This window comes from Heterocephalus glaber, unplaced genomic scaffold, assembly GCF_053883595.1.
Source record: "Heterocephalus glaber isolate CG9 unplaced genomic scaffold, H.glaber_assembly_v1.0 deba00001523, whole genome shotgun sequence".
Taxonomy (NCBI): domain Eukaryota; kingdom Metazoa; phylum Chordata; class Mammalia; order Rodentia; family Bathyergidae; genus Heterocephalus; species Heterocephalus glaber.
The window spans coordinates 20,313,113-20,341,076 of record NW_028258327.1 but is presented as its reverse complement, the minus strand read 5'-3'; the positions used below and the strand labels follow the sequence as shown (position 1 = coordinate 20,341,076).

Sequence of the window (27,964 nt, the reverse complement as noted above, 5' to 3'; positions counted from 1 at the left end):
TACTACTGAGCCCTAAATGTTTCTTTGCTATACCTCTCCATGTAGTATACTTCATGTAGTTTAAAATACACTTATAGGGTAAAAAACAAAGCCTTTTAATTTAGATATTTTACTTTTAGTTTCCCTGTGTATTTTTGTTGTCAAAGATGTAGTTTTTCTGTTTTTACCTTACACACTTAATGTTATATTTTCATATATCAGAATTCTTTTACTAGTCAACAAAATAAGTTGATACTCAATGTCATGTCAGAGGAGATATTGATTGGGTGAATTATTAAGAGAAACTACAGCATACAACCTTAAGCTACGCAACTTCTGCGTTTAGGAACAAAGATACAGTCAAGCACAGAACTGTGAAGAACAATGTGAGGGAGAAATCACACTGAATTTTAGAAATAAATACCTAATTATAATGTTTTCTATAGGGTGGTCTTAGGTTGTAGCACAGTCTTTGTGTATGAAGAGTGTCAAAGGATGCCAAGATATGTATGGGTGTTTTCATCCATTCTCTGTTGAATGAGTGCATAAGCACAAAAAATAAAATACCCTTTGAAATAATCGTAGGATTTTGAACATTGGACTTACCTGGTCTAGTCTTGTCAGTTTACGGTCAGAATCAGGCTGAGAATTATTCAGATTTACTCAGAGTCACAGTGTTTCTCATTCAGCACAGGTACCTAGATCTTCCTCCAAAGTCTAAGGGTCTTTTCACTATACATCCTTTTATGTCCAGTAATGGGTAAGCAGCCACACTAGCCCTTAAATATAAGACATTCTGGTCTTAAGTACAGAAACACTCCTGTATTTTGAAGCAAAATAATGTGAAGGATTAAGTGCTAACTCCCTCCAAAGACCATCTCAGTCTCCTACTGATCAGTTAAGTGTGTTAAGTCTATAGCATTAAAGGAAAATGCCACTTGATAAAGTCAGTTGTATTTAAGAAGGGGATGTTCAGGGGAAGATATTTGAAGTCTGAGTTCAAATGGCTAAAGGAAGGTCTTTCATTATGGGAATCAGCTTGAGCTTGGGCAAAACTGATGCAATAGATTAGGTCTTAAAGCAAGTCTTGGTGAGTAAACTATTGTTTGATAAGGGATAAGTAACCTTTTGCCCAAGGGAATAATCTTTTGTTCTGATAAGAGAGCTATTTGCCCAAATCAGCAAGCTGTTCCATTGATAAATTGGCTTTCAAAAATTTCCTAAAGCAAACTTGAAGTTATTTATTGGCTTTACAGCTTTATTTTCCATAGGGTGACCAACCCTTCTGGTTTGCAAGGCACTAAGGGTTTCTTGTGTTGCAGTACTTTCAGTGTTTTTGTTGTTTTGTTTGTTTGTTTGTTTGTTTGGGCAGTACTGGAGATTGCCTTTGCACTGAGGTATGTCCCTAGCCCTTTTTATTTTTCATTTTAAGACAAGGTCTCTCTAAATCACAATTTCCCAGGATAGGCTCAGAATTTTGATCCTCCTGCTTCAGCCTCTCACAGTGCTGGGATAATAGGCTTGTGCCACCACACCCAGCTGACTTTCAGTTTTAAAACAAGGACAGTAGGAAGCAAATCAAGACCAGTTTGTTAGCCTCCTTTCTGGGCAAGAATTTCCAAGGTTAGGAGAATCTTAGGCATAGATGGCCTTTGTTCTCAACCCAGATAATTAACTGTGAATGCAGTGGTCTCAGTTTTCAGTAGGAATTCATCTCTTTTTAATCCCTTTCCCAGTCCCAATTGACTATCTTGAAGTTGAATCTGACACCACTTGATAGTTATTTAAGGTCTTCAATCATTTATCAGGCCATATGGCTTAATATAAATGTGATGCACAGAAAAATTATGGGGTAACTTTTGTGACACACAACCCAAGGCCCTGATGTAACCAGCTTACTCTAGCTCTCAGGTTCTTGTTTTGGGACAATGAAGTTTGAAGCCAACAAAACAGCAAGGAGCAAGCAGTGGGGAATGGCCAAATGCATGTTTATTAGAAAAAAGAAAAGAAAAGAGCTTCCTGCTTGTTGGGGAAGGCTAAGTCTATTGACCTTTTATACAGTTTTGGGGACTGGTGTATGTGACGGAAAGCCAGGATGCTCCTGATTGCATGTAGGGCTTTGATGTCTAGACAGCAAGCTACTTCATTTGCATTGCATTTCTTCCAAGGTCTCTTTCATTTGGTTAAGAACCTGTTCTTTGTCCCTTGCATTCCATTAGCCCCTGATGGTCAGTTTGCTTAAGTTAATTATTTGGACCCTTGGGATGTTAACTCACTTAAGCCCTGACTTTTAGTTTACTTCATTTCAGGTTAACTATTTGGGACCTGTGCCCTATCTACCTAACTTCCCCTATTTGTTGGCTTCATTATGGGAGTTCTGTTGTTGAAATTAATTTCATCAATGGCATTGATTCACTATAAAAATCATTCCTACCTAGTAGATGTTGTATATGACATTATTAGGTGATTTTAAAAAATTCTGTCACTTGGTGTAATCATTTGCACAGATGTTTGTATAAGGCAGAATTTCTAAGGCTGTTTCTCGAAGCTATTCAGAAAACTAAGGCAATAGGATCACAAGCTTGAGGCCAACCTCAGCAACTGAGACACTATTACAAAATAAAATTTTAAAAAGGGGCTGGTGATATATGTAGCTCAGCATTCTTTGAGTTCAATCTCCAGTACCACAAAAACAAAACAAAAAACAGGCTTAGTAATTTTGAATAATGACTAAATGGAAGCAATTTTTCCTTTAAGATACCATGAGATTTTGCAGTTTCATTGCCAAAGCACCAAAACATCACATTTAAAGATAACCTGAAAATAATTAAGAATCTGTTTCTATTTTTGGCTGCAAAATAAATTCATTCTTTAAAAAGCCTATTTAAAACAAAGTATGGTGGGCCAATTAATGCCCCCCACCTTTGCAAAGATGTCCAGATCCAATCTCTATGAATATGTTACTTTCTATGGCAAAAGGAATTTTGCAAATGTGATCAAGTTGAGGATTTTTGAGATGGGAAGATCATCTTGGATTATCCAGATGGGCCTGGTATGTCACACAGGTTGTTAGAGGCAGAAAATCAGAGGAAGAGACATCACCATGAAAGCAGGAGAAGAAAAAGCTATTAGTGTGAAGAACATGGGTGACTTTAGAAGCTGTAAAAATAAGGAAACATTTTCTGCTAAAGCCTCCAGAAAGAACTGGCCCTCCTGACACTAAAGAGACTAATTTTGGACTCTGACTTTAAGAAATTCAAGAGAATATATTTGTGTTGTATTTAAGCTATAACGATTGCATTAGTTTGTTACAGTGGTCATAGGACACTAATACAGAAACTTATCAGGAAAGTGAATGGCTACATCATGCTGCCTTTGTCATTTATTTCAAGTTGCTTTTATGAGCAAAGCTTATGTTACCTAGCAACAATTGCTGAGTAATAACAACCTAATGCTAGTGTCCAGAAGGGAGAACTTGTTTACCTCTCCCCAAATCAAATGCCTATATCTTATATAGGCTATAGGCTTATATATATATATATATAGGCTTTTAGTACCATTCTTTAGTGTTAGACACATTATCACTATCTATGGTAAATCATTTTGTTTTTACCAGCTTCTAGTACTATCCTAAAATCCTGAACCTCTTCCAGCTTAAATGTCTAGCTTCTTCTAAAACTACTTTTGCTGATCCTAAGATTATTTTAACTAAATAGTAGAAGACATCTGAAATTCAACTATGATCAGAAATCCAAATTACACAAACTTTGTTTGCTGTGCTGTTTGTAATAAAATAATTCCACCGGCTCCTTTTGAGGAAACCTTCAAGAGGATCTATGAATACAAGCCATTTAAGACACACTTTTACACTCACAAAGATATACTGGGTAAGTGACTTTATTGTTTTCCTTTATTCTAATGGTGAATAGCATTATATGGTATTCTTCCTGTTACATAGACTTATCAGCTTTTCCCTGTTTAAAGTTGCATGTCCCTACAAGGGTGTCTGGTGTGAAAGGATACATGTTAGAATCCAGTTATGTGCATTGGCGAGGGTATTTAGCCTTCTAGTCTATTTCTTTATGTGTGAATAAGAATATTAGTATGTATCTTTTAGAATATCATGAAGTTTTAATGAAATATTTGTGCCTATTATAACATCTGGAACATTCAAGTAAATGTGAGTTCTTTTCACTCTTCCCTTTACTTGGGTACCTTTCAAATGTGGAAGACAGGAAATATCTCTAAATAATATCCTAATAAATGAATGAAAGAAACTGTAGCCCTTAGTAGCTAGTGACATAGAAGTAAGTACATATAAATAATGTGAGAATATTTACTGTTATATACATGCAGTACATAAGAAAATCAATTGTAATTATAGATTTCCATCTCATTTAAACATAAAAAGGTACCAACAGCCTGGATTAGTATCACATTTTTATGAAGTTCAGCATTTCGGTGGTTCATGCTTAATCCCATTTCTTTCTAGAAAATCTTTCATAGTTGTATCTACAAAGTGTTAAGCTTTTTTTTCTTTTTTTTTTTTCTTTTTTGGTACTAGGGATCGAACTCAGGTCCTTGCACTTAGTGTTAAGCTTTTATAGTACCTTGTATGTCCATCTCTACCTTAGTATTTGCTGCCCTATGTTTCATGACTCACTAATACTCTAGTGGGAAAGATCATAAGCAGCCAAACTGTACTTTCGGTTGCAAGTGACAGAAACACAATTCAGAATAGACTGTTCTTGACCCTTTTAACAGAATAGTTTGAGGAAGATCTGGCATCAGGGTTTCAATTTGTAATGCTTCCTCTCCTGAGGAGTTGGCTTCATTGTTTACTACCGAAGTGAGGTTTACTCCAGCAACTGAAAAAGGAGTGCTATAAATCCAAATAGATCTAATCATCAATGACCTCCAGTTTAGAAATCCAGAGGAAAAAGCTACATACATCCTTATATAAAATCCTAGGGATGAGTCTCTTAGCCAAGCTTGAGCATGTGCTAATCATGGCCCAATTACTGTGGCCTAGAGAAAGTAAGAAAGGCCAAGAAGATTGGATGCTGTGATTGGCAGTCTTACCAGAACAATCTCAGGTGAAGGAGGGAACTTGTTGAGAGAAGTAGGCCTTGTTACTAGAGAGCAGAGATGTAAAGCAGACAAAACACACATGTTCATAGTGTAATACATGTGAGTACTGCCAAGCTAGGCACCATGAGATGCGCTTTGTAATTTTAGAAAGTTGATCATCAAGACCTTACCACATGAAAAGTTACTAATTTAACTTATTTAAGATATGAGAAATTAATGGAGTGAAGAATAAGTACTATGAGAATTTACAGAGAAAAATCACTGTGATTTCAGTACCCAAAGAGCTTATCATTCTGACAACAATTTTTGTCACTTTTGACAACCTCTTGGATGTAAAAAAAATTGGCAAATCTGTGACCAATTCAAAGTACTCAGATGTTGATTCCAGGTTCAGTTCTTCCTGTATCTGTCTGATGTTGTATCATTCTTTAACCTCTCTAGACTTAATACCCTCTCTGAATAGAGAGGGTATATAGGCTTTTTATTATTTGGGAATTAAATTAGAGAATTGACAAAGAATAAACTACTCCTTTGATCACTCCACTACTGAAGTAGTTAAACCCACGAAGATTTGTATATTAAGCAAAGGTACCCATGTAATGTATTAAAGAAAGTATTTGGCTTCCATCCTCCTGATAGAGGCTGCAGCAGCAGCCAGATAGGAGCAAGAAGAGGGGAGAAGAAGAATATGCTAATATCTCTTGAATATTCACTCACTATTCTAATGTAGATGTAAAAAATATATCACTTTCTGCAGGGCACTTATTTCATGTAGCTTCCCCAATTGCCTGCTGTCTGGACTGAGTGTGATGAGCTGAATGATGACCTATTCAGGCCTAACTATGCTCTTAATTCTCTCCCAATCAGGGAAAATTTACCTATATCTTTCAAAAATAGATTGCTGACTGTGCATGTATCTCAGTGATAGGGGGTGTGCTTAGCATACTGTATTAAATCCCTAGCACCAAAAAAAAAAAAGTAGAGAGAAAGAAAGATAAAGACAGAAATAGCTGGGTATGATGGCACATGCCTGTAATCCCAGCACTCGAGAGGCTGAGGCAGGAGGGTCACCACACTTTTGAGGCCAGCCTGAGCTACATATTAAGTTTAAGGCCAGCCTAAACTACATAATGAGACCCTGTCTCAAAATAAATAAATAAAAATTTAAAAGACTGAAAGAAAAGGAAGAAAAAGGAAAAGAAAAGTTGATATCTCCTAAAAGGATATATCTCGTAGATGGCTCACATAAATAGCTAGATAATGGTAGAAAGGAAACCCAGGAAACAGTCTACGGAGATTTGTGATGATTTCTCTTCAAATACACAGATATTGGGGCAGATATTCTGAATAAAGAAGAGCAATTTCAAGAGGATGCACTCAAAGAAAGTATTGCAAAAGCAGAAGCTAAAGTGTGGAATGAGGTAAAAGAAGTTAGAAATCAACCTAAAATACATATTTACAGTTCTTTTACTTTCTGGATTTGTCTAAAGCCAAATTACAGCATAGTAGGCAAGAGCATAGACTGCAGAGTCAGACAGACTTGACTGAATCCTGGGTAGCTGTGGGATCCTGTGCAAGTTCTTCATCCTCTACAGTACTGGCTTCTTTGGGATAATAACAATAATAATGATAATAATAACACCCATTCAATAGAATTGTTGAGAGGGCTCACTGGAATATAATACACCTGTCACACAGTAGGTGCTTAGCAAGAAATGGGTCCCATCAAGAGCTTCCTTTTATATTGCCCACTTTGTATGAATTACTCATTCCTTCCTAGTCCAATTAAAACTTGAAAAGGGGCATTCATTTAAATTATGATGGGCTTACATTTAATATATATACACCATTCATTTTGTGCTATATGTAATACCCCTAGACTAAATACCTATTTTTTCCAAATGCTTTATCTTGTCCTGCTTTTCTTTTCATTTTCTGTCTCCAAAATCTTTGGTACTGCTGGCATAGGGTGCGTGCCCATCGTCCCTGGTATTTGAGGCAGAAGAATCACTTGAGTCCAGGAATTCAAGTCCAGCCTGGGCAACACAGTGAGATGCTGTCTCAAACAGAAATCCCCAAATCCTTGATGCTTTGTGCATATGATTGCCCTCTGCTAATTTTGATATTAATAAATAATTGGACTCTTTCTTTCAAAGGCCAGTGAATGCCAAAAAAAAGCAGTGGAGAAAGCACTTGAAGATGCAAATGCCAGATACAAATTTCAAATTCAGGTTTTGGAAAAAAAACATCAAAAAGACTTACAGGTTCAGAGTGGCTTGTTGTCTTTTAAAAAATACATTAGTAAAGAAAAATTAAAGTACTTAAGTTGGCAAGGGAATGAAGGGAAAAACAATAATATGTGAAGTCTATGGTGGTGTCACATAGAGGCTACAAGGGTGGCCTCGGAGGTTCACTGAAGAGGTGCTGAGCTCTGTGGAGTAATAATGCTGTGAGGGAAAAACCCCATAGCTTACTCCCTAAAGGAAGCTTTACCCAGCCAACCCTGCCCTGCCACCTATCCATGACACCTGGATCGCCTTCATAGCAATCATCACTGTTGTAATTAAATAATTGTGTGATTAATTGTTTAATGTCTGACCCCCTCATGACTGCAGCTTTCATCAGAGCATGTCTGTCTATCTTTGCATAAGCTCTGGTGCCTTTCATAGTGCCTTAACTTAGCAACAGGGGCTTAGGGGCTCAAATGGTTATTGAACAAATAACAGGCTGTTCTCTTCCTTCTGCACTTCTGGCTGCATTCTTTTTCCTAAATTTGCATTTCTGTACTGCCAGGAAGGCCATCTGAGCTGTTCCTAAAGTATTCCTTGCAGGATCATGGTCACAAGATGAGGGCAACTCTTTCTAACCTGCAATTTGTTCAGTTTCAAGCACGTGACTCTAAGTAACTAGTAACTTTCCAGGCAGAGGCCCTGAGATTCATTGTTTAGTTTGGTACCTCAGTTGTACAATCTGCTCAAAGGACAAGGATACAGAACAATTTTCACATTTGTAAGGGAGAGAAATAGAATGAGACAAGGTTCAGGTGTGCTGATACATGGGCAGCACTTTGAAGAAAGTGGCAGAGATCTGGTCCAGGTTTAGCCTAACTTACTAAGAACAGGAACTGTGGGCCCATGCATTCATTTTTTCAGTAATAAACTCCTGCCTTATACTGTATTAGTTCTGTACTAGGTGAGATTAAGTGGACTGCCCTCAGAGGGCTGGTAGGTAAGGCCTTTGTCCCAGGGTTCTGAACAAATAGAGGGATGCTGCCTGCTTGGCACCAGTGTTCTACTTCAGCCAGGTGTAGCATGATCCCCAGGGAGCAGGCTGCAGCAGTCCACTGCCCATGCCCAGTAAAAGAAAAATACCATGAGTCATCATCCATAAGGTCAAAACAAACCAGGTACTCAAGAGAGAGATAGATATTTTAGTTATAAAACCTGAAATTTTTCTTGAAAAAGACATAAAAAAGTCTGTCAACTATCTGTACAGCAAACATGGAATTCATGAAGCTTTTTCCTATCATATCTCAAAATGTGGGCCAACTCATTCAAAATGTATCTTAGTAAAAGCAGACCTTACATCAATAAGAACACTGCCAAGTAGCAGGTTATTGAATTATTTCTAGAGCTTCAAATATGTATTCCACATCTATGTGAAGCAGTAAAATGATCTTAGTTTTATTAAATCATTACATAAATGAGGGACCAGGCTTAATTCTCTGAGCCCTAGTTCAAAACTTACCCAAAATAAAGGGCTAGGCTTAATTTTAAAATTCTAAGATTCAAATAGAAATATACGTATTAGATGATACTTCACCTATCTGAAGCCCAACCACCTGATAGTCTTAATTATTGAAAATATACTTGAAAACCCAGAGATAAGCTAAAATGTCCCCTAATTAGTTAAATAAAAGCCTCTGACTACAGAGAATTCAGGCGTTTTTTTCATAGTAAAACCTCTCCATCCCCACTCTGATGTCATTTCATTACACGTACTTGGCAAACAACCCAAAAGAGTTGGTTGCTTGATTTTTCAAATCCAAAATAGAGTAAATGTTGGAAACTAGAAATGACAGAAAGAGAGGGGTCATTAAAAACAGAAAAGATAGTCCTCAGCCCAAGGCATGGGAAGAACAAGAAAAACTACAAAGAGCATACCAGATCTCCAGCTTCAAAGCAGTCTGGGATCATTTACCACAGAGACAAATATTCCTATTAAGTTGAACAATTATTTAGTGCCATATGAAGTTTTTAGCTCATACAATCATTCATCTTTGTCTACTGAGACATCAGAAAAATTAGTTTGACAGTTGGAGAGATTAGCCTTCAAAATACTTTATCAAAAAATAGCAATTTGAGACAATGCTTTCTTCAGGATAGAAAACCCAGTTATCATTTCTAAACCACCAATGTTTTTCTGAAAAGATTTTTTTTTTTTTTTTTGGTACTGGGGATAGAACTCAGGACCTTGTGCTTGTGAGGCAGGCGCCAGAACCACTGAGCTAAATGCCCAGCCCTGAAACGATTTTCAAAATATACCGAGGCCACTTTGAAGAAGAGATGAAGTTGATTTTTGTTGCCCCTCACCCCACCCCTGAACAGCCAAAGTGAGAAGTTGAAAGGGTGAAAGCGTTCCCTCTCAAAAAAACTAAAATCTGTCAAACAATTCGGTTTTGGTGTTTGCTTGTTTGTTTGTTTGTTTATTTGTTTGTTATGGTGTTGGTTTTGGTGTAGAGATTGAACCCAGGTACCCATCCATGCTAAGCAAGCCCTCTCCCACTGAATTACACCCCCCGCCCATCTAACAAATATTTTAATTGTTGAAACATTTTTGTAAGAAGCTAAAAGCAATTTCCATTTGATTTCCAGCTCCAGTTTAAGATTCTCTCTTGGTGCACCATAAATGGAGCTGGCTCCCTTGGACCGAAACAGAAAGGATGCTAAGGGGATTGAGCGACCTTCAGCCAGGAGAACTTTTATTGTTTTTATTCCTTTCGACTCTGAGTAAGATTTCATTTGAAGGAGAGATTTTGCTATTTTACAAAAAGAAAGGTCTACTATGCTATCCTATATGCATGTACAGGGTTTCTGGAATGAAAAATAAATTGATGAATCTCTTCAAAGACTCTTAGTATTTTAACCAACAATGAAGGGAGAAGCTGACAGTTGAGAACCTTGATTTTTTCCCTAGTTATCCCACTGAAATAATTCAATTACTTGTGAAGTAATTTATGTTCTCCTAATGTCCTAATGTCTTCTTTTAAAAGAAATAGAGATAGGGCTGGGAATTTCCTCAGTGGCACAGAGCCTGCCTCACAAGGGCAAGGTCCTGAGTTCAATCAGTGGTACTGGAAAAAAAAGAGAGAGAGAGAGATAAAAATTTATCTTTAAATGAAAGTTTTGAAACTTCTGGAAAGAATTAATTGCTCCTACTTTCTTGCTTATAGTTCCATTACAACACTCAGTGCACACCTAGGTTGTTGGTCTCCTCCACTACACAGTGAGTCCTCTGAGAATAAGGGTCCTAGTCTTTTCTGTTTGTTGCATCTGGGCCAAGCAGAGGGCCTGATATGCCGTGGAGCTGGTAAGCATTTCCAAGATGGCAACAAGGTTTTCCTTTAGGACTATTTGTAAGATTCTTCTGACTGGTGCTTCCTCTTTTCATTTGGTTGAAAGCTATCTATGGTCTTCCAACCCCAGAATAATGGAGCTCTTGTTTCTGTTCCTTCCATTAATAAGAAAGGGCCCCTGGACACTAATTATCTCAAGTGGGGACTGGAAGACAGGTTCTGGTGACTGCAGTAATGTGTATCTGTTTTCTGTCTGAGCCTCAGTTTCCCTCCTAACCCAGCAGATACTCAGGAGGCATAATTATTTCTGCCATTTTACTATGTATAGTGATAATATGATAATCAAGGAAAAAAGACCTGGTCTGAGATTATAGCTCAGTGGTAGAAGGCTTGCCTAGCATGTACAAGGCCTTGGGTTTGATCTCCAGTCCTAAAAAAGAAAAAAGAAAAGAAAACTTTACCTACCCTCTAACCCAATATTTTTTGCATATTCGCTTTCAATATGATCTATATAGTATATATATTTATGCTACATAGTTTGTACATTTTTGGTTTTGCTTAATATCATGTAAATGAAAGATTTCCATATCATATAGATTCTTCTTTTGAATCATCAGTGTTAACAGGCAAGCATTCCAATAAGTAATTGAAAGTATGATTTAGATCTAACCTCTTAGTATTCATCCTAAAACATCAAAGCTATAATATCTAAACCAAGTTTTTACATTTAAGGAAATGGCAGATAAAACAGACAGAGGTGTTTCAAAACATGGGTGAGGAAATGAAGAGAGAAAACCTGGCTGCAGAACAACGCATGGTTCATCGAATCCAAAGAGTTATGATGGAGTGCCACAGAGAGACGATCGAGGCTGTGCAGAAAGCCAGGGAGGAAGAACAACAGATCTCCCAGTTAGCACTCATGGCCCAGAAAAGGTATTCCAGAGAACACACTGCAAATTTGTACTTGACTTTATCAAGGTCCACCTGGAGAAAGGAATAAGGTTAGGGTACATAGGCAGATATTGCCCAGTTTTTCTGTTTTTATATTTTTATTGTGAAATTTATCAAATATAAGGAAGATATATTAGAGGGAGGGGTTTATAGAAAAGTAGTAACATAATTACTCAAGGATCTAACATCCAGTTTAGAAACTTGGAAATCACCAACACTTCTGAAGCTCCTGTATGTTCTTCCTCAGTCATATTTCCTTCATTCCCCTTTCCACAGATAACCACTCTTCTAAATATTGTTCTTCATTCTGTAACTCCGTTTTGAGAGGCTGAGGAGAGAAATCAAGAAACATTTTCCCATACATATATAAAAATAAATATTCTTTTATTGTATCCCTAGTTTATACATTATTTTAGATGTGCTACTTCTTAGAGTTTTTCTTCTTACTAAGTAATATATGTTTAAAAAGTTGACTTTATGAAAATATATAGATCAAAATTCACAGGTTCTGACTTATTTCTTCCCTACCCTTCTCATCTTCTCAGAGACAACCGTCTATATCCTTCCATAGTCTTTCGATGTATTTATAGCCACATATGTGTGTAATTGCAGATCATTTCTATATAAATCAAGTCATATACGTGCCATAGGGAGAATGTGTGGCCTATATAGATGAAAAGAACACCAACACAATCATTTCTATGTAGGAGATGAACATTTGATGAAGTGGGACAGTAGTCAGGATACCAGAGCTCATTAGGTGCAGGGAAAACCACAGCTTCCAAATGTTCAGTGACCTGCCCAAGATCACTGAGCTGTAGTATCAGAACCAAGACTCAGACCACCCCCACCCTCTTTGGCCTCCTGTTTGTTTGTTGCTTGAGTTAACAACCAAATCCATTTAAACATAATCAAGTAAAATCTTTTTCATAAGAACTGTTTAGAACAGGGCCAAGAGTGAAATCCTGGAAGAGATGCACATCAAGAATGAGGGCTAGGGCCAGGGATTTAGCTCAGTGGTGCCGCCTGCCTCGCAAGCGCAAGGTGCCAAGTTCAATCCCTGATACCCAAAAAAGAAAAGAATGAGGGCCACAACTTCGGCAGTTTCAGCATGTGTTCCTTCCTTCGTAGACTGTAAATCATTGCAGAGGTAGAAGAGAAATGTGAGAGAGAGAGTTTCAGGAGGGGACCAAGGAGTAAGTTGTGGGCCAATGTAGTGGAAAGTAGACCCTCTTCTCCCACCACCACCACCACCAAATGCAGGAGCTCTACCCTTCTGCTAGAGCCTGGGCTCCACTCCTCACACACACTCGCAGGCCCCTGATCCCTTCCTTGCTCCATTGCTTTGGCCCACCTCCAGCCCCTTCCTCTATGAGGTTTGGATGGAAAGCTTTCAATGTCCATTTAAAAAAATTAAGTTTATTGGTACATTTTAGGTGTACAGTACAGTTTCATTCATCATTGGGATCTTGTACCTTTACATGATGTATCTTGGTTCTTATTTTTCCCCATCCCCCTGCCCTCTCTTCACCCCCTCCAGCCTTCCCTATTTACAAAGACTTTGTTTCTATTTTTTCCTTTTCTCATATTTTTTCTTTTCCCTTCTTTCCTTTCCTCTAATCCTCCTACTTCCCCTACTCCTTTAGACCTTTTCTTCCTATTTCAATTATCAGTGATATGTTTTGATCCTTATTTACACTTTTAGTTTTTCACACCAGAGAAATTATTTGGTATTTACACGTGTGTCCTATTTATTTCACTTAAGAGTATGGCCTCAATGTGCATCCATTTGGCTATAAATGTCTAGTTTCTCATTCTTTATGGCTGAGTAGTACTCCATTTTATAAAACAAACAAACCCACATCTTCTTAATCAGTCTCCAGTTGATCAGTGTCATCTTTTATTGAGTCAAAAAACTAAGATTAGAGAGCTGTATTGCTTAAATACCAGAATACCTTTTATTCACTGATATTTCCCACATGACTAGAAGAGATTGTGGCACATAGTGGACATTCTTTAAATATTTATTGAATGAATGTTTTACATTTATTTTAATCAGCTGAACTCTGCAGTATACCAGACCTTATTTCTAGATATTACTAGATTTCAGTGTTCTTTGGAACATTTGGAGGAACTGGTATATATATACAGAGAGACCATTCATTATGTTTAGAGTATTTGCTTTCATCTCCATATTTTTTAAAATTTAAAAAATCTATTCATATTTGGTGCATAATGAATATATTCATCATGGAGAGTTGGTATATGTACATATCATACCTTAATCCTTTTTACTTCCCCTCCCCTACTCCATCTCCAGATCCTTTTCCCATTTGTAAAAGGTCTATCTCCCATTTCCTATTATCTTTTATTTTGCTCTTTAAACTATTTATGCCTTGGATTTCTCATATAAGAGGAACCATATGATATTTAAGCTTCTCTTTCTGATTTATTTTACTAATCATTACAGTCTCAAGGTGCATCTATTTTTCTACAAATGACTCAAAATTTTCCTTCTGTATGGCAGAGTAGTACTCCATCATGTATATATACCACATTTTCTTTACCCATTAATCTGTTGTGGGGCATGCAGGCTGCTTCCAAGATTTAGCTGTTATGAGTTATACTGCTATAAACATGGTTTGCATGGGTAACTGCAATATGATGTCTTTGACATTCAGGAAGATACCTAGAAGAAGAATAGCTGGGTCAAATGCAATTTCTATTTTTAGTTTTTTCATGCATCTGCTTATTTTTTCCATAATGGTTATACAAATTTATACTCCTATCAACAATGTAGAAGGTATACAATAGAGTACTACTATGCCAAAAGAAGGATAAGCTTGAGACATTTCTAGCTAAATGGATGCACCTTAACACCATACTCTTAAGTGAAATAAATTAGACATACATGTTTAAATACCACATTGTTTCTTTTGTGCAAAAAACAGAAAGTTCTAGATAGCCATTCTCTCTGAAGTAAAACAGAACTTCACTGTTGTTTTAACTTGCATTTCTCTTATGGCCAAAGATGTTGAACATTTTTTTATATACTTATTGGCTATTTATATTTCTTCTTCTGAGAAGTATCTATTCAATTCAGTGGTCCACTTTTTGGTTGGGTTTTTGTTTTGTGAGTGTCTAATTTTTTCGGTTCTTTATTCTAGATATTAGTCCTCTGACTGAGGAATACCTGGCAAAATTTTTTTCCCATTCTGTAAGTTTTCCCTTCACTCTGTTGGTTGTCTCTTTTTCTGTCCAGAAGCTTTTTAATTTGATGTAATCCCATTTGTTGATTATTGGTAATATTTCTTGTGTAATTGGGGTTTTGTTCTGGAATTCCTTGCTTATGCCTATGTCTTAAAGAGTTTTACCTGTTTTACCAGCTATAGTTAGAATTTCGTAGATCCTTCATCTGGCTATAAATTTTAATCACAGACTTAAGGATTCAGTACACTTACATAGCATGAGAAATATGTTCAATGAAGAGAAACTTTTTTTGTGGATCAAGGTGACTATCTTCTATACAGATTACCTAGGAGACACTGGACTCTTTTCTCCTAAAGTTTAAAAAAAATTGGAGAGAGCAGGTGCAGGCTGAGTGTGCCCTGCTCAGTCCGGCTCGCTCTACCCACTTGTAACCAGGAGACCCAACCGGTGAGGACCCCTCAGGCATGCCCACCAGCCTCCAGTTTAGTTGCATGGGTGCCTGCAACAACAGGCGCCCCCCCACCACCACTCTTGGGTGTACAGCTACTTGGATCCACACTACAGAGGCACAGGAGGGCATAAAGGCCATTGTCCTGAGGTACAAAAGTGAACAGAGAGAGGGCCTCTCACAGGCTCCCTGATGAAAACTGAAGCCCACTGGAAAAGTGAAGAGAATCTCTGCAATAAAGGCACACCAGACCACCATACTTGGAAAGTTGGAGGGACCATCACCTCCCATCAGAACTTGGACTATCTTCAGGGGAAAGGCAGCTGAAACCTGCAGTAGGACCTTGCAGAGTTCAACCCTGCGGAGGACAGGGAGCTCAACTTGGGACTTGCAGCCAGAAATCTGCCTGAATCTCACGAGTCTGTGACTGGTTTACTGGGACTCATTGACTTATAACTACACACTGCTGCCCATATTGTCTATTGTGACAGCAGCGACATACCTTGAAGGAAGCCCTTCATTTTTATCTTTTATTTGTTGTTTTCAAAATTACCACTATTTTTTTTGCTCTTATTTTTAATTTCTTTTCTTATTTGCTACTCTTTTAAAATTTTTATATCTCCTTTTTTTTCTTTTCTCTTTTCTTTCTCTCTCTCTCGCTCTCTGCCTCACTCCCTTGCTGTCCCACATTGTTCTTCATCTCCCCTTATGTTCCTGTTCTGCCTCTTAATTCCTATTTCTTCTTTATCTTTCTTTTCTTCTCTTTCCTTCTCTTGCCTCTGCCCTCTGGCCTCACTGATAATCTTCCCCTATACTTCTACTTACCTATTCTTCCCTCCCCAACTCCTTCTAACTCCCCATCCCAAAGGGTAAAGTTGCTATATTAAAGACTTTATTCACTATAAACATATGTTGGGTTGGTCCTTGAATTTGATTTAATTCACAAAGTTAAAGGAGATAGATTAATAACTACCACAAATTGTCATTTTCTAAGAGGTGCTTGATGCTATTGTGTTGCTGATTGTATCACTTAGGCTAAGGTGTTGTAATTGATCTAATCAGTTGTCCTTCCTGGTATAATGAAAATGTGACAGCTTCAGAACCATTAGAGACTCAAAACCTAAAGACCAGTTATATCTGGAAGACACCTCTTAGAAGCAACCATTCCATAAGTGTTCTAAATACATCAACAAAGATACTTAAAATAAACAACTTCAAAATATCAACCCAGGAACTAAACCAAGGACAGTACCAAAAACAAACATGAGAAGACATTTAAGTAAGTCACAAACTCAGATTTCTACCCCACAAAAGGCAAATTCTGGGGGAAGTGAGGTGGAAAAGTCTGAAAATCGACCACATGGACACCCTGAACTGATAGCACAGGAAGTAACAAAACAGATGAATGAGGCTCTACAAAAATTCAAAACAGAAATAATTTCCCAGATAACTACAGAGATGGTGAGCAGAGTGAAAGACATGATTAGAGGCATTAGAACAGAAACAGATAAAAATAAGTAGATGAGCTCAGAAACATGCTGGAAGCCATGAATGCCCAGCATAAGAAAGAAATGGAAACCATGATCACCCAACATAAGAAAGAAATGGAATCCATGAAACAGATTCAAACAGATATTCAGGAATTAAAATCTCCAATGAAAGCATGCTTAGCAGATTAAGAGAATCTGAAGATAGAATATCAGATATAGAAGACAGGATTGTGGTTAAGGACCATGAAAACATATTTCTTAAAAATGGTAAGGGACCACAAGAAACCAATCCAGCAACTACTAGATGATGCAAAGAAGAATAACATAAGACTGATAGGAGTCCATGAAAAAACAGGAGAAAGTACAATTGACATTTAAAAAACTGTTCACAGAAGTAATAGTAGAAAACTTCCCAGACAGGTGGAGAATTGGACATACAGATAAGTGAGGCATGTAGAACTCCAACTAGCCATGATCAAAAACAATCTACACATAGACATATAATAAGATCCCAGAAACCCAACAGAAGAACAAAATCCTATAGGCAGTTAGAGAAAAGAAACAAATCATCTACAAAGGAAAGCCCATCAGAATCATGGCAGACTTCTCAACCCAAACCTTCAAATCAAGGAGAGCCTGGAGTGAAGTATTTGAAGCTGTAAAAGAGAATAACTTCCAACCTAGGCTGTTGTATCCTGCAGAATTATCTTTCAAAATCAATGGGAAAATTAGATACTTCCACAACAAAGAACATCTGAGAAATTTCATGAACACCAAACCAGCACTCCAAACAATTCTAAACAATATCCTAGAAAAAGACAATGAAGTTCACAACTCCATGAGGCCCAACAGAGGGAAGCCACCAGGCAAGGTAAGAAACTAAAGGGAAAGGGGGAAAAATAAGAAATAAAAGAGCCAACAACAGTAAAACATCATGACAAGGATGAGTCAGTATCTATCAATTATAACTCTCAATGTTAATGGCCTCAACTCACCAATCAAAAGAAATAGACTGACAGAATGGATTAAGAAGCGAAATCCAGAAATATGCTGTATATAAGAAACACAACTCAAAAAGAAATTCATAGACTGAAAATAAAAGGATGGAAAACAGTTCTCCACACAACAGGAACCCAGGAAAAAGCAGGGGTAGCAATCTTATTTGCAGACAAAGTAGATTTCAAACCAAAACTAATTAAGAGAGACAAAGATGGTTACTGCATCTTTGTGAAGGGAACAATCCAAAAGGAAGAGATGACAATCCTAAATATATATGCACCAAATAAAAATGCCACCAACTATACAAAATAAATATTAATGGACATGAAAAACCAAATAAGCACTAATACAATTATAATGAGGGACCTCAGTACCCCACTATCACAAATAGACAGATCATCTAGACAAAAATTAACAAAATTCTAGAACTGAACCAAGCTATTGAACAAATGGACTTAATAGATGTTTACAGAGTGTTCCACCCCACAAATTCAGAATACACATTCTTTCCGGCTGCACACAGATCATTCTCCAGAAGAGACCACATGCTAGCTCACAGGGTATATCTAAGCAAATGTAAAGGAACTGAAGTTACTCCCTGTATATTATCAGACCATAGTGCAATAAAATTGGAGATCAATGACATAAGAAACCCCAAAACCCTGAAAAACACATGGAAATTGAATAACACCCTCCTGAACAACCAGTGGGTCACAGAGGAAATTAAAGAAGAAATTAGACAGTTTCTACAAGTAAATGACAATACTAGAACAGCATACGGGAATCTATGGGACACAATGAAAGCAGTTCTGTGTGGGAAATTCATATCAGTCAATGCCTATATTAGGAAAACAGAGAGAACTCAGATAAATAACCTATTCCAGAACCTCAAGCTCCTAGAAAAAGAAGAGCATAACAAATCCAAAGCTCCTACAAGAGAGGAAATTATAAAGATCAGAGCAGAAATCAATGCAATGGAGACTATGAGAACAATACAAAAAATTAATGTTAAGAGTTGGTTTTTCAAAAGAATAAATAAAATCAAAACACACTTAGCCAACCTTATCAAAAAAAGGAAAGAAAAGGCTCAAATCCATGTGATTAAGAACAAAAAAGGTAGAGTCACAACAGACCCAGCAGAAATCCACAGGATCATCAATACCTACTTTGAGAACCTGTACTCTAATAAAATGAAAAACACAGAAGAAATGGACAGATTCCTAGATACATACAAATTGCCAAAGTTAAATGAAGAAGATATAGAAATTCTAAACACCCTAATTACAATGAGTGAAATTAAAAATGTAATAAAAAATTTACCAACAAAGAAAAGCCCAGGTCCTGATGGCTTCACTGCTGAATTCTACAAGACATTTAAAGAAGAAGTATTGCCATTATTCTTTAAACTCATCAAGGAAATAGAAAGGAAAGCAAGGCTTCCAAATTCATTCCTGGAAGCAAGTGTTCCTTTGATTCCAAAACCAGGGAAAGACCCAACCCAAAAAGAAAACTACAGGCCAATCTCCCTAATGAGCATAGATGCAAAAATCCTCAACAAGACACTGGCAAACTGAATACAGAGGGTCATCAAGAAGATCATACACCCTGACCAAGTCGGATTTATCCCAGGGATGCAAGGATGGATCAACATTTGTAAATCAATAAATGTAATACACCATATTAACAGAGTCAAGGACAAAAACCATATGATCATCTCAATAGATGCAGAAATGGCATTTGACAAAATCCAACACCCATTCATGATAAAAAAAACCCTACATCAAATTGGAATAGAAGGGCTTTATCTCAACTTCATTAAGGCTATCTATGAAAAACCAACAGCCAACGTCATACTAACTTGTCAAAAACTGAAAATGTTCACTCTGAAATCAGGAACAAGACAAGGATGCCCTCTATCACCACTCCTGTTCAATATTGTTCTGGAAACATTAGCTACAGCAATTAGACAAGAGAAAGAAATAAAAAGAATAAAGATAGGAAAGGAAGAAGCTAAACTGTCAGTATTTGCTGATGATATGATACTTTACATAGAAGACCCAAAATAGTGTGACAAAAGACTTCTAAGACCTAATTGGCAGATTCAGTAGAGTAGCTGAATATAAGGTCAACACTGAAAAACAATAGCCTTCTTGTACACAAATAGCATTCTCAGTGAGAGAGAAATTAGGGAAACAATCCCTTTTACAATAGCATCAAAAAAAAAAGAAATATCTAGGAATCAGTCTAACAAAGGAAGCAAAAAACCCCTACACTGAAAACTACAGCACTCAGAAAAACATGGAGGAGGATATAAGAAAATGAAAGACATCCCTTGTTCCTGGGTAGGAAGAACCAATATAGTGAAAATGGCCATACTTCCAAAACTACTATATAGATTTAATGCAATGCCAATTGAAATTCCAACAATATACTTTACAGAACTAGAGAAAACAATCCAAAAATTCATTTGGGACCAGAAGAGACCTAGAATAGCAAAAGGAATTCTAGGCAACAGAGACAAGGCTGGGGGGTATCACAATCCCCAACTTGAAACTATACTACAAAGCTACTGTGATAAAAACAGCATGGTACTGGCAAAGAAACAGACCCAAGGATCAGTGGAATACATTAGAAGATGCAGAAACAACTTCAGACATACTCAGCCACCTCATCTTTTACAAAGGAGCCAACCACCCTCATTGGAGGAAAGATAGCCTGTTTAATAAATGGCATTGGACCACTGTGCAAATCGGTATGGAGATACCTCAAAGAACTAGGAGTAGAGGTCCCATTTGACCCAGCTATTCCTCTGCAGGGTATCTTCCCAAAAGAATTAAAAGAATCATACCACAGCGATATATGTCCACCCATGTTTATAGTGGCAGTTTGTAATAGCTAAAGCTTGGAAACAGCCCAAGTGCCCATCAACTGGAAACTGGATAAAGAAGATGTGTTTTTTTAATAAAATGGAGTACTACTCAGCCATAAAGAATGAGAAACTAGAGACATTTATAGCTAAGTAGATGCATATTGAGGCCATACTCTTAAGTGAAATAAATAGGACACACATGTGTAACTACCGAATAGTTTCTCTAGTGTGAGAAACTGAAAATGTAAATAAGAATTAAAATGATTAAAATGAATAATTTGAAATAGGAAAAGTTCCAGAGGTGTAGGGGTGGTGGGAGGGGAAGGGGAAAGGAAAGAAGGGAAAGGAAAAATTATGAGAAAAGAAAAAAAAATGGAAATGAAATCTATGTAAATAGGGAAGGGTGGTGGGGGTGAGGGGGACACAGGTAATGGGGAAAAAAATAAGAACCGAGATTCATCATGTACAGGTACAAGCACCCAATGATAAATGTATAAACATATTGTATACCTAAAATGTACCAGTAAAAGAATTTAAAAGAAAACAAATTGGAAACATTCTGATTGTTTTCTAGCCCAAGGCCAGGCATGAATGGAGCAACTGCTCAGGAATTTTTATGGTCAAGGCTATAATTTCTAATGACAGTTATCTTTTATTCAATATCCACTACACACAAGGTCCTTTGTATACTTTTCATCAAATTCTGATATTCTTTCCTGGGGAATTTTATTAACCTGCATGTCTTCAGATTAAAACCCCAAGTCTTAGACAGAAACCAAGCAAACTGCCAAAGGACAAGCATAGCAGCACTGACAGGGCCTGATTTGATCCCTGGCTTGTATTATGCCAAAGTTCATGACTCTATGGAAAGTTACATAAGTTATCCAGAGGATTTGTCCACTTCACCTTACCTTGTCAAGTGCCTTCTGTGAATGTGGTAGTGAAGCTCTAACACAAAAAAGTAAGGACCCTTCTTCAGCCTATGAAATAAATAATGTGCAGCTGCCCCATCTGAGCAAGATTGGATGCACTGATACACATGATACATGGATGCTGGAAGAGTTTAAAATCTTGGAAAGATCAAGCAATGGGACTATGTGGTGAGGTAGGTTTTTCTTGGTTTTGAATTGGGGCTTAGGAAGAAAGTAGGAGGTTCCATTTGTGAGAGAGGCAAAAGAATGAGAACAGAATGATTAAAGACAAGGAAGGAGAAGGTCTGGTTTATAATGAGGCAGAGCCAGTGAACAGTTTGAGAGTATCAATAACTCTAAGATAGGAATGTGCAGCAGAAGGCTGATGTCAGATTAGGAGATGTCACCCACACCCCAGTTTCTATAATGCCCACAGCTCCAGCTTGAGGGTATCACTGATCTTCTTGAAGGACCAGGGAAGAAAATCAAAATGCATTTTCTTGGTGAACACAATGGTTATATCTGATTGAAATAGAGTTAACAGTTCTGTACTTCAAATAAAAGAATGGATTAATAGTTGATTATGGACTAACCAGGCAAATGATCTGCTATGTTCATCATTATTTCACTTTATGTACAAATGAAACAAATTCTGTCATGTTTTAGGAATAGCCTATAGAGGAAATTAGACACTGGTTCTGTCTTAAGACCCACGATTTTTGTTATTGTATGTAGAAAGGAGGTGGAAAGTATGCAATTAGCAATATACCTACATTCCCTTAGAAGGGAAGGGTGAGCTCTGATTATTTTTCTTTAAACCTATGATCAGGTAATTGAGACTCCAGATCACAGCCTCCATGCATTGCACCCCACCCAACTCCTGGCTTCAATTCCACTTCATGAAAGGCACCAGAATAAAATTCAGAGACACCCTGATGTGAAACCAAAAGGAATAAATCCCAGCGGGTCAAAAGTTGGGGTTTGAAGCATGTTGAAAGAAGTTGGAAAGGACCTTAAAAAAAAAACAAAACACTCTTTTAGGGAAAACTGATTTTTATATCAGGAAGAATGAAGGACTGTTACTGAGGACAGGAGCCAGAGTCATATGAGACAGACTTAGTTAAACTATGTCAGGCTTACCTGACATCAGCTCTGTGGAGCCTTCCAGTGAGGCCACAGCTGATGAATGCCGTCTCGGTGGGATGGAGAAGAGAGCCAGGTTTCCCTGGCAGGAAGCTGACCCCACTTCTGATAGCTGTGGCTGCAGCAGAGGACACCTGGGAAGCAAGGCTACCTCCTTGGGGACTTGGGACTGGATTAAGGATGCTTCACTCTGGTTCTTTCTGACTTAAAACCCCAGAGGCCCTGGCTATCACCTTCACAACCAACAACTTGAGGAGTTTATAAAACATCAGATTAAATCCTAACATGTATGTGGATCCACATTCTCAACTCTATCCACAGCATCACTTCCTTTAATGTTACCTACATTATCCTGCAACCCAGGTTGAAAAACCAGGAAGTTGGGTTTGAATCCTCTCTTTTTCTGCATCCACCGACCGTATCCTAGCAGTCACCAAGGCTAGCAGTTAAGACTTTGTGATATTTTCAGGGTTTATCCCTCATCCCGCCCTCTCTCTTGTCATTAGTTTAGATTCTCATTGTACCTCCAGAATATCACAAGATGGGCAGGGAAGGGGGGGCGGGAGGGATTTAGCTCAGTGGTGCTGCCACCGGCCTCGAAAGTGCAGGTCCGGAATTCGATTGCTGGTACAAAAACCAAAAAAACAATATCACAAGATGATATTAATTGGTCTCCCTGCCTCACCTCCCTAAGTTCACTCACTGTTACCAGAGTAACAATTCTCTCTCATTACATTCATTGTGTTACTCTCACAATAAAAAAATTTATCGTGGATCGTGGTTTTTCACGAGATTGAGGCAAGCAATGGTTAAGGGAGGAACTCTCCCACTTTTTCCAATTGTGTGACAGAGAACAATAACTTAATCTCTCTAAGCTTCAGTTTCCTCCCCTGGGAATAATAATGGGTAATAAAAATAGTCCAAGCTTCAGTGGCTTCTTGTGAAAATTAAATGAGATATAATGCATGTAAAATGCTTAGCACAATCCACAGGACACAGAAAGTACTCAATAAACATTAACCCTTGCTATTAATAATGGATGTAGCCTAGGTAGTGAGAAAATGAAGAAAAGAAATAGCCCAGTAACTAGAAAGGCTAAGGAAAATGATGTTAACTTCAAAACTGGAGAAGTCTGTCAGGGTTTGTTTTTGTTTTTGTTTTTTTCATTAAATTTATTGGTATTTTAAGGTATACAATACAGTTACATTTATCATTGGGATGTATCTTGGTTCTTATTTTTTCCCCCTTCCCCTGCCCTCCTTTCAACCCTTCCACCCTTCCCTATTTACAAAGACTTTGTTTCCATTTTTTCCTTTTCTCATATTTAAAAGAATGAGAAACTAGAGACATTTATAGCTAAATATATGCACATTGAGGCCATACTCTTAAGTGAAATCAATAGGACACACGTGTAAATATCAAATAGTTTCTCTGGTATGAGAAACTAAAAGTTTAAATAAGGATCAAAATGTATAATTGATAATGTGAAACAGGAAGAAAAGGTCTAATGGGGAAGGAAAATTCAGAGGGGTAGGAGATATGAGAACAGGTTTTAAAGTCAAGTTGAAAGAATCAGAGATGAGAGAATTGTATCTTGGAGAATGAAATTTAGATGATAAAGTACAGTGGACTGTGGGGGGCCTTGTCCCCCCCCCCCGCTAGTACTCTTGAGTGCCTTTTATGGGCATGTCTAAGCCTGCTGCAAGTCTACCCGGCAACAAGGAAGTAGCCCCAGTACCCTCCCCTTGCTCCCTCCCTCTAGCCCTACGGTATATATGTTGTAGCAGCTTCCGCAATAAACAAGACTTGATCAAAAACCTGTCTTGTCTCCATCTCTTGTGTCCCCTGTCCTTTGTCATTCTCACTCCCCCTCTAGGGTCTCCGTTGACTTACCCGTGGGCCGGGACAGTGGACCCTCAAGTTACGACCAGCCCAACATAGGAACAACTAGAGTTCATTAGGTTAATGGAATATTCATCTGCCTCTTGTTGTCTATAGTGCATACCCAGGTAAACATCCAGATCTCAGCTGTAGTGGCTTATAACCAACTTGAGTTACAACCACCCCTTGGGAACCAGTCAAGTTTGTAAATCAAGGGTCCACTGTAGGTGGTAAATCTTGGAAAGGCTGATGAGATTGGGAGGCAGAAGGGGAGAGTTTTTACTGGCTATAAAAATTTGAATCCAACATTCTCAGATTTTTAAATTCTCAAATCTTCAGAGGTTCTGTTTCTACGAGGATAACTATAGAAAGCCCCTGACCACCTGGCAATTTTTATCACTTTTACTAATTAAGCGAACTTGAGCAAGTTACCTTTTAGGGGCAGAGTTCCCAGTGCTGCATTCTTGATAACATTAAGATATTATTTGCCTTTTCACTCTCATTTTTCTAATATGTATTTAATAAGTTTTCCAGGGGTTTTATGATGTGTGGTATCACAACATATTGAAATAATATGAAAACCTAGCATTTTTATTAAGGCAGACATTAAATAATTTCTCTAAACAAGCATAAAATTACACTACTCCACATCAAATATGTTATTGTTTTGGAATATGTGGTTTTCATTAAAAATGCATAGGCTTGGGCCAGAGATTTAGCTCAATGGTTTCTCCACTTGCTGCCCAAGCGTAAGGACCCAAGTTTGATCCCGGTACCAAAAAATAATGCATAGGCTAATGTGTAATGAATTTGTTATTTTACATTAATTAATATTGTTTAAATGCCTACTTTTAGAAATGAATCAGACACACATTTAAATATCACATTGTTTCTCTTGCGTGAGAAACCCAAAGAGTAAATAAGGATCCCAATGGATGATAGAGGGCCGGGGATTTAGCTCAGTGGTGCTGCCACCTGTCATGCAAGCCCAAGGACCCGAGTTCGATCTCTGGTACCAAAAACAAAACAAAACAAAATGGATGATAGATATTGGGAAGTAAAAAGAAAATGTTCAAATGCTAAGGGGAACAAGGGAGGGTAGAGGGAAGGGAAGGAATAGAGGTAAAAAAAGAATGGAAGAAAAACTATAGAAACAAAGTTTTATAAAGGGAGAGGGGAAGAAGGCTTGAAAGGAAAGGAGGGAAGTGGGGAAAAAAGAATTAAGATATGATATGTACAGGTACAAATTCCCTATGGTGAATGTCATCATTATGTATGTCACAAGTGTACCAATAAAATTAATTTTTAAAAAATAAAGTATAAAATCGTGTCACTTTTAGTTTCTAATACTATTAATGTCTAATACTATTAATTATTGTAAACAAATCTTTGGGTTCCTTAGTCACTTCAGTGTAAGTCATTTCAGTCTCAGTGGGTTCTGAGACCAAAAAGTTTCAGATAGCTGTCATAAATGCTGCTCAAATAAAAATCAACATTAAAGCTAAATCTCACCCAAGAGTGTAATGTTTGGTATGATATAAAAAATACTTTCTCTGGGTGTTTGGAACTCTGACCCAATTTTCTTCTTCTTTTTCTCCTCCTCCTACCTACTCCTTCTCCTCCCCTCCCTCTCCTCTTAGTGTGCTGGGGATTGAACCCAGGGCCTTCAGTATGCCAAGCAAGTGTCTAATACTGAGCTACATTCCAAGCATTATTTCTTCATTTATAAGCACAAATGCATTAATTTTTTTTTTTTTTTTGGTAACGGAGATTGAACTCGCATCCTTGCGCTTGCAGGGCAGGCAGCAGAACCACTGAGCTAAATCCCCGGCCCATTGCATTAATATTTTTCTGACCAAGGTAGACTCAGGTCCCTGAAGTTGCCATTTGACATTAAACTAGTGGCCTCACTCCAGTACATAGCAGGGAAGTCTATAGACAGCATCATACCCCCACACCTAGGTCTGAAAAACATTTTTGATTGAATGTTAATAGCTAATGCAGTCCAAAATCTCATGTACACCAACCTGCCTCAGGCTGGTGGTTCATCTCAACAATATAATGACTTCTTGTATATATTTGTTTAAAGACAAAACCATTTTGCTTTTTGTGACTAATTCATCTAACTTCTAAATCCATATTTTTTTGTAGCAAGGTCACAGAAGAACTTCTGAAGACTGGCATAGCAAGAATTAAAGACCAGAAGGTGAACATGAACCAGTTAATAAAGGCAAAGGAACATGAAATGAATGCTTACTATGGCGTGGCTCAGAGGCAGAAGCAAGAAGAGGTACAACAGGTGCTTCAAGAAGCAGAGAAAACACACCAGGCTACTCTGGGCAATGTGGTGGATAAACTGGTTAATACCCAGAGGGAGTTGCTGTCCATAGCAAAACAACTGGGAATCATGGCAAACTGGAAAGATTTTCTGGAGGAGGAATTACAGGAAACCAGGGCAGCATTTCAAAAATACATCAATTATACTTTTCCTAAGCTTTCACCAAGACATGCTGATTTTATTCTGCCAGAAAGAAAGAAAATGCCTTCCCATCTAGTTACAAAGCATGAAACAATTCCAGAATAGAAGTTTTCACCTGAAATGTCTCTACCAAAGAGACAACATTCAAAGTCTGAATAAATTTACTCAAAACCATTTATTGATCTACAGTATTGTGCAGATTACTACACACAGTGTAAACATTTTGATGGAAAACCAAAATACTCAAAAGCACATTCCAGGACACAGCAAATGCCAAATCTAAATAAGGAGAGAAAACTTAGAAGAATCAAACTGGTTAGGAAGGGAAAATGATTCTTGGAGGGCTGGGAATTTAGCTCAGTGGTTCTGTTGCCTGCCTTGCAAGTGCAAGGACCAGAGTTCGATCCTTGGTACCAAAGAAAAAAAAAAAAGTAACGATTCTTGGAGAAAGTCTAAACACCTATCTTTATTTATTTCTACATTAGATATTATTATAGTGTCTGCTGCAGTTGAAAATAATAAAAGTCCATATTCTTAGATTGTTCCCACTGTAAAAAGGTGTACAACTTTCAGCAGAGAGATTATTATTGGTGAACTGCAGTAGCATTGTTTTTTTAAAGGAGTTTCCCTCATATTCAATAAGACAAAATTTAAATTCTAAGAGCCCTATATAAATTAATTCAGAAAGGACTCACTTTTTTTGCCAGTTGTAAAAGAAATTTTATCTCTAGAAATCAGATGCTCTGCTTCCAGGGATCAGGAGTCCTTTTGTGTTTATACTCAAACCTAGGGGTGTGTGGCATCATTTCCTGTGGGTCAAAATGCAGAAAACCTTTAAGAACCAAAGTGCTTTGGACCAAAACAGGTCAGCATTTACTAAATTAAAATGAAAGAACACTCGAGTCATTAAGTGTTCTCCAAAAATTTATCCAGTATAA

At 37.6% G+C, this 27,964-nt stretch overlaps 1 protein-coding gene across 1 annotated transcript; it reads left to right on the top strand.

Moving 5' to 3' along the window:
• The first annotated feature begins 117 nt into the window (after positions 1-117).
• Positions 118-27,964, top strand: CUNH6orf163 (chromosome unknown C6orf163 homolog). The gene is given in 7 exon segments (XM_087188056.1): positions 118-3,866; positions 6,397-6,491; positions 7,227-7,334; positions 11,378-11,394; positions 11,396-11,578; positions 26,699-27,141; positions 27,144-27,964. Coding segments are annotated over 7 exon segments (1,032 nt in total). The 5' UTR covers positions 118-3,718; the 3' UTR covers positions 27,182-27,964.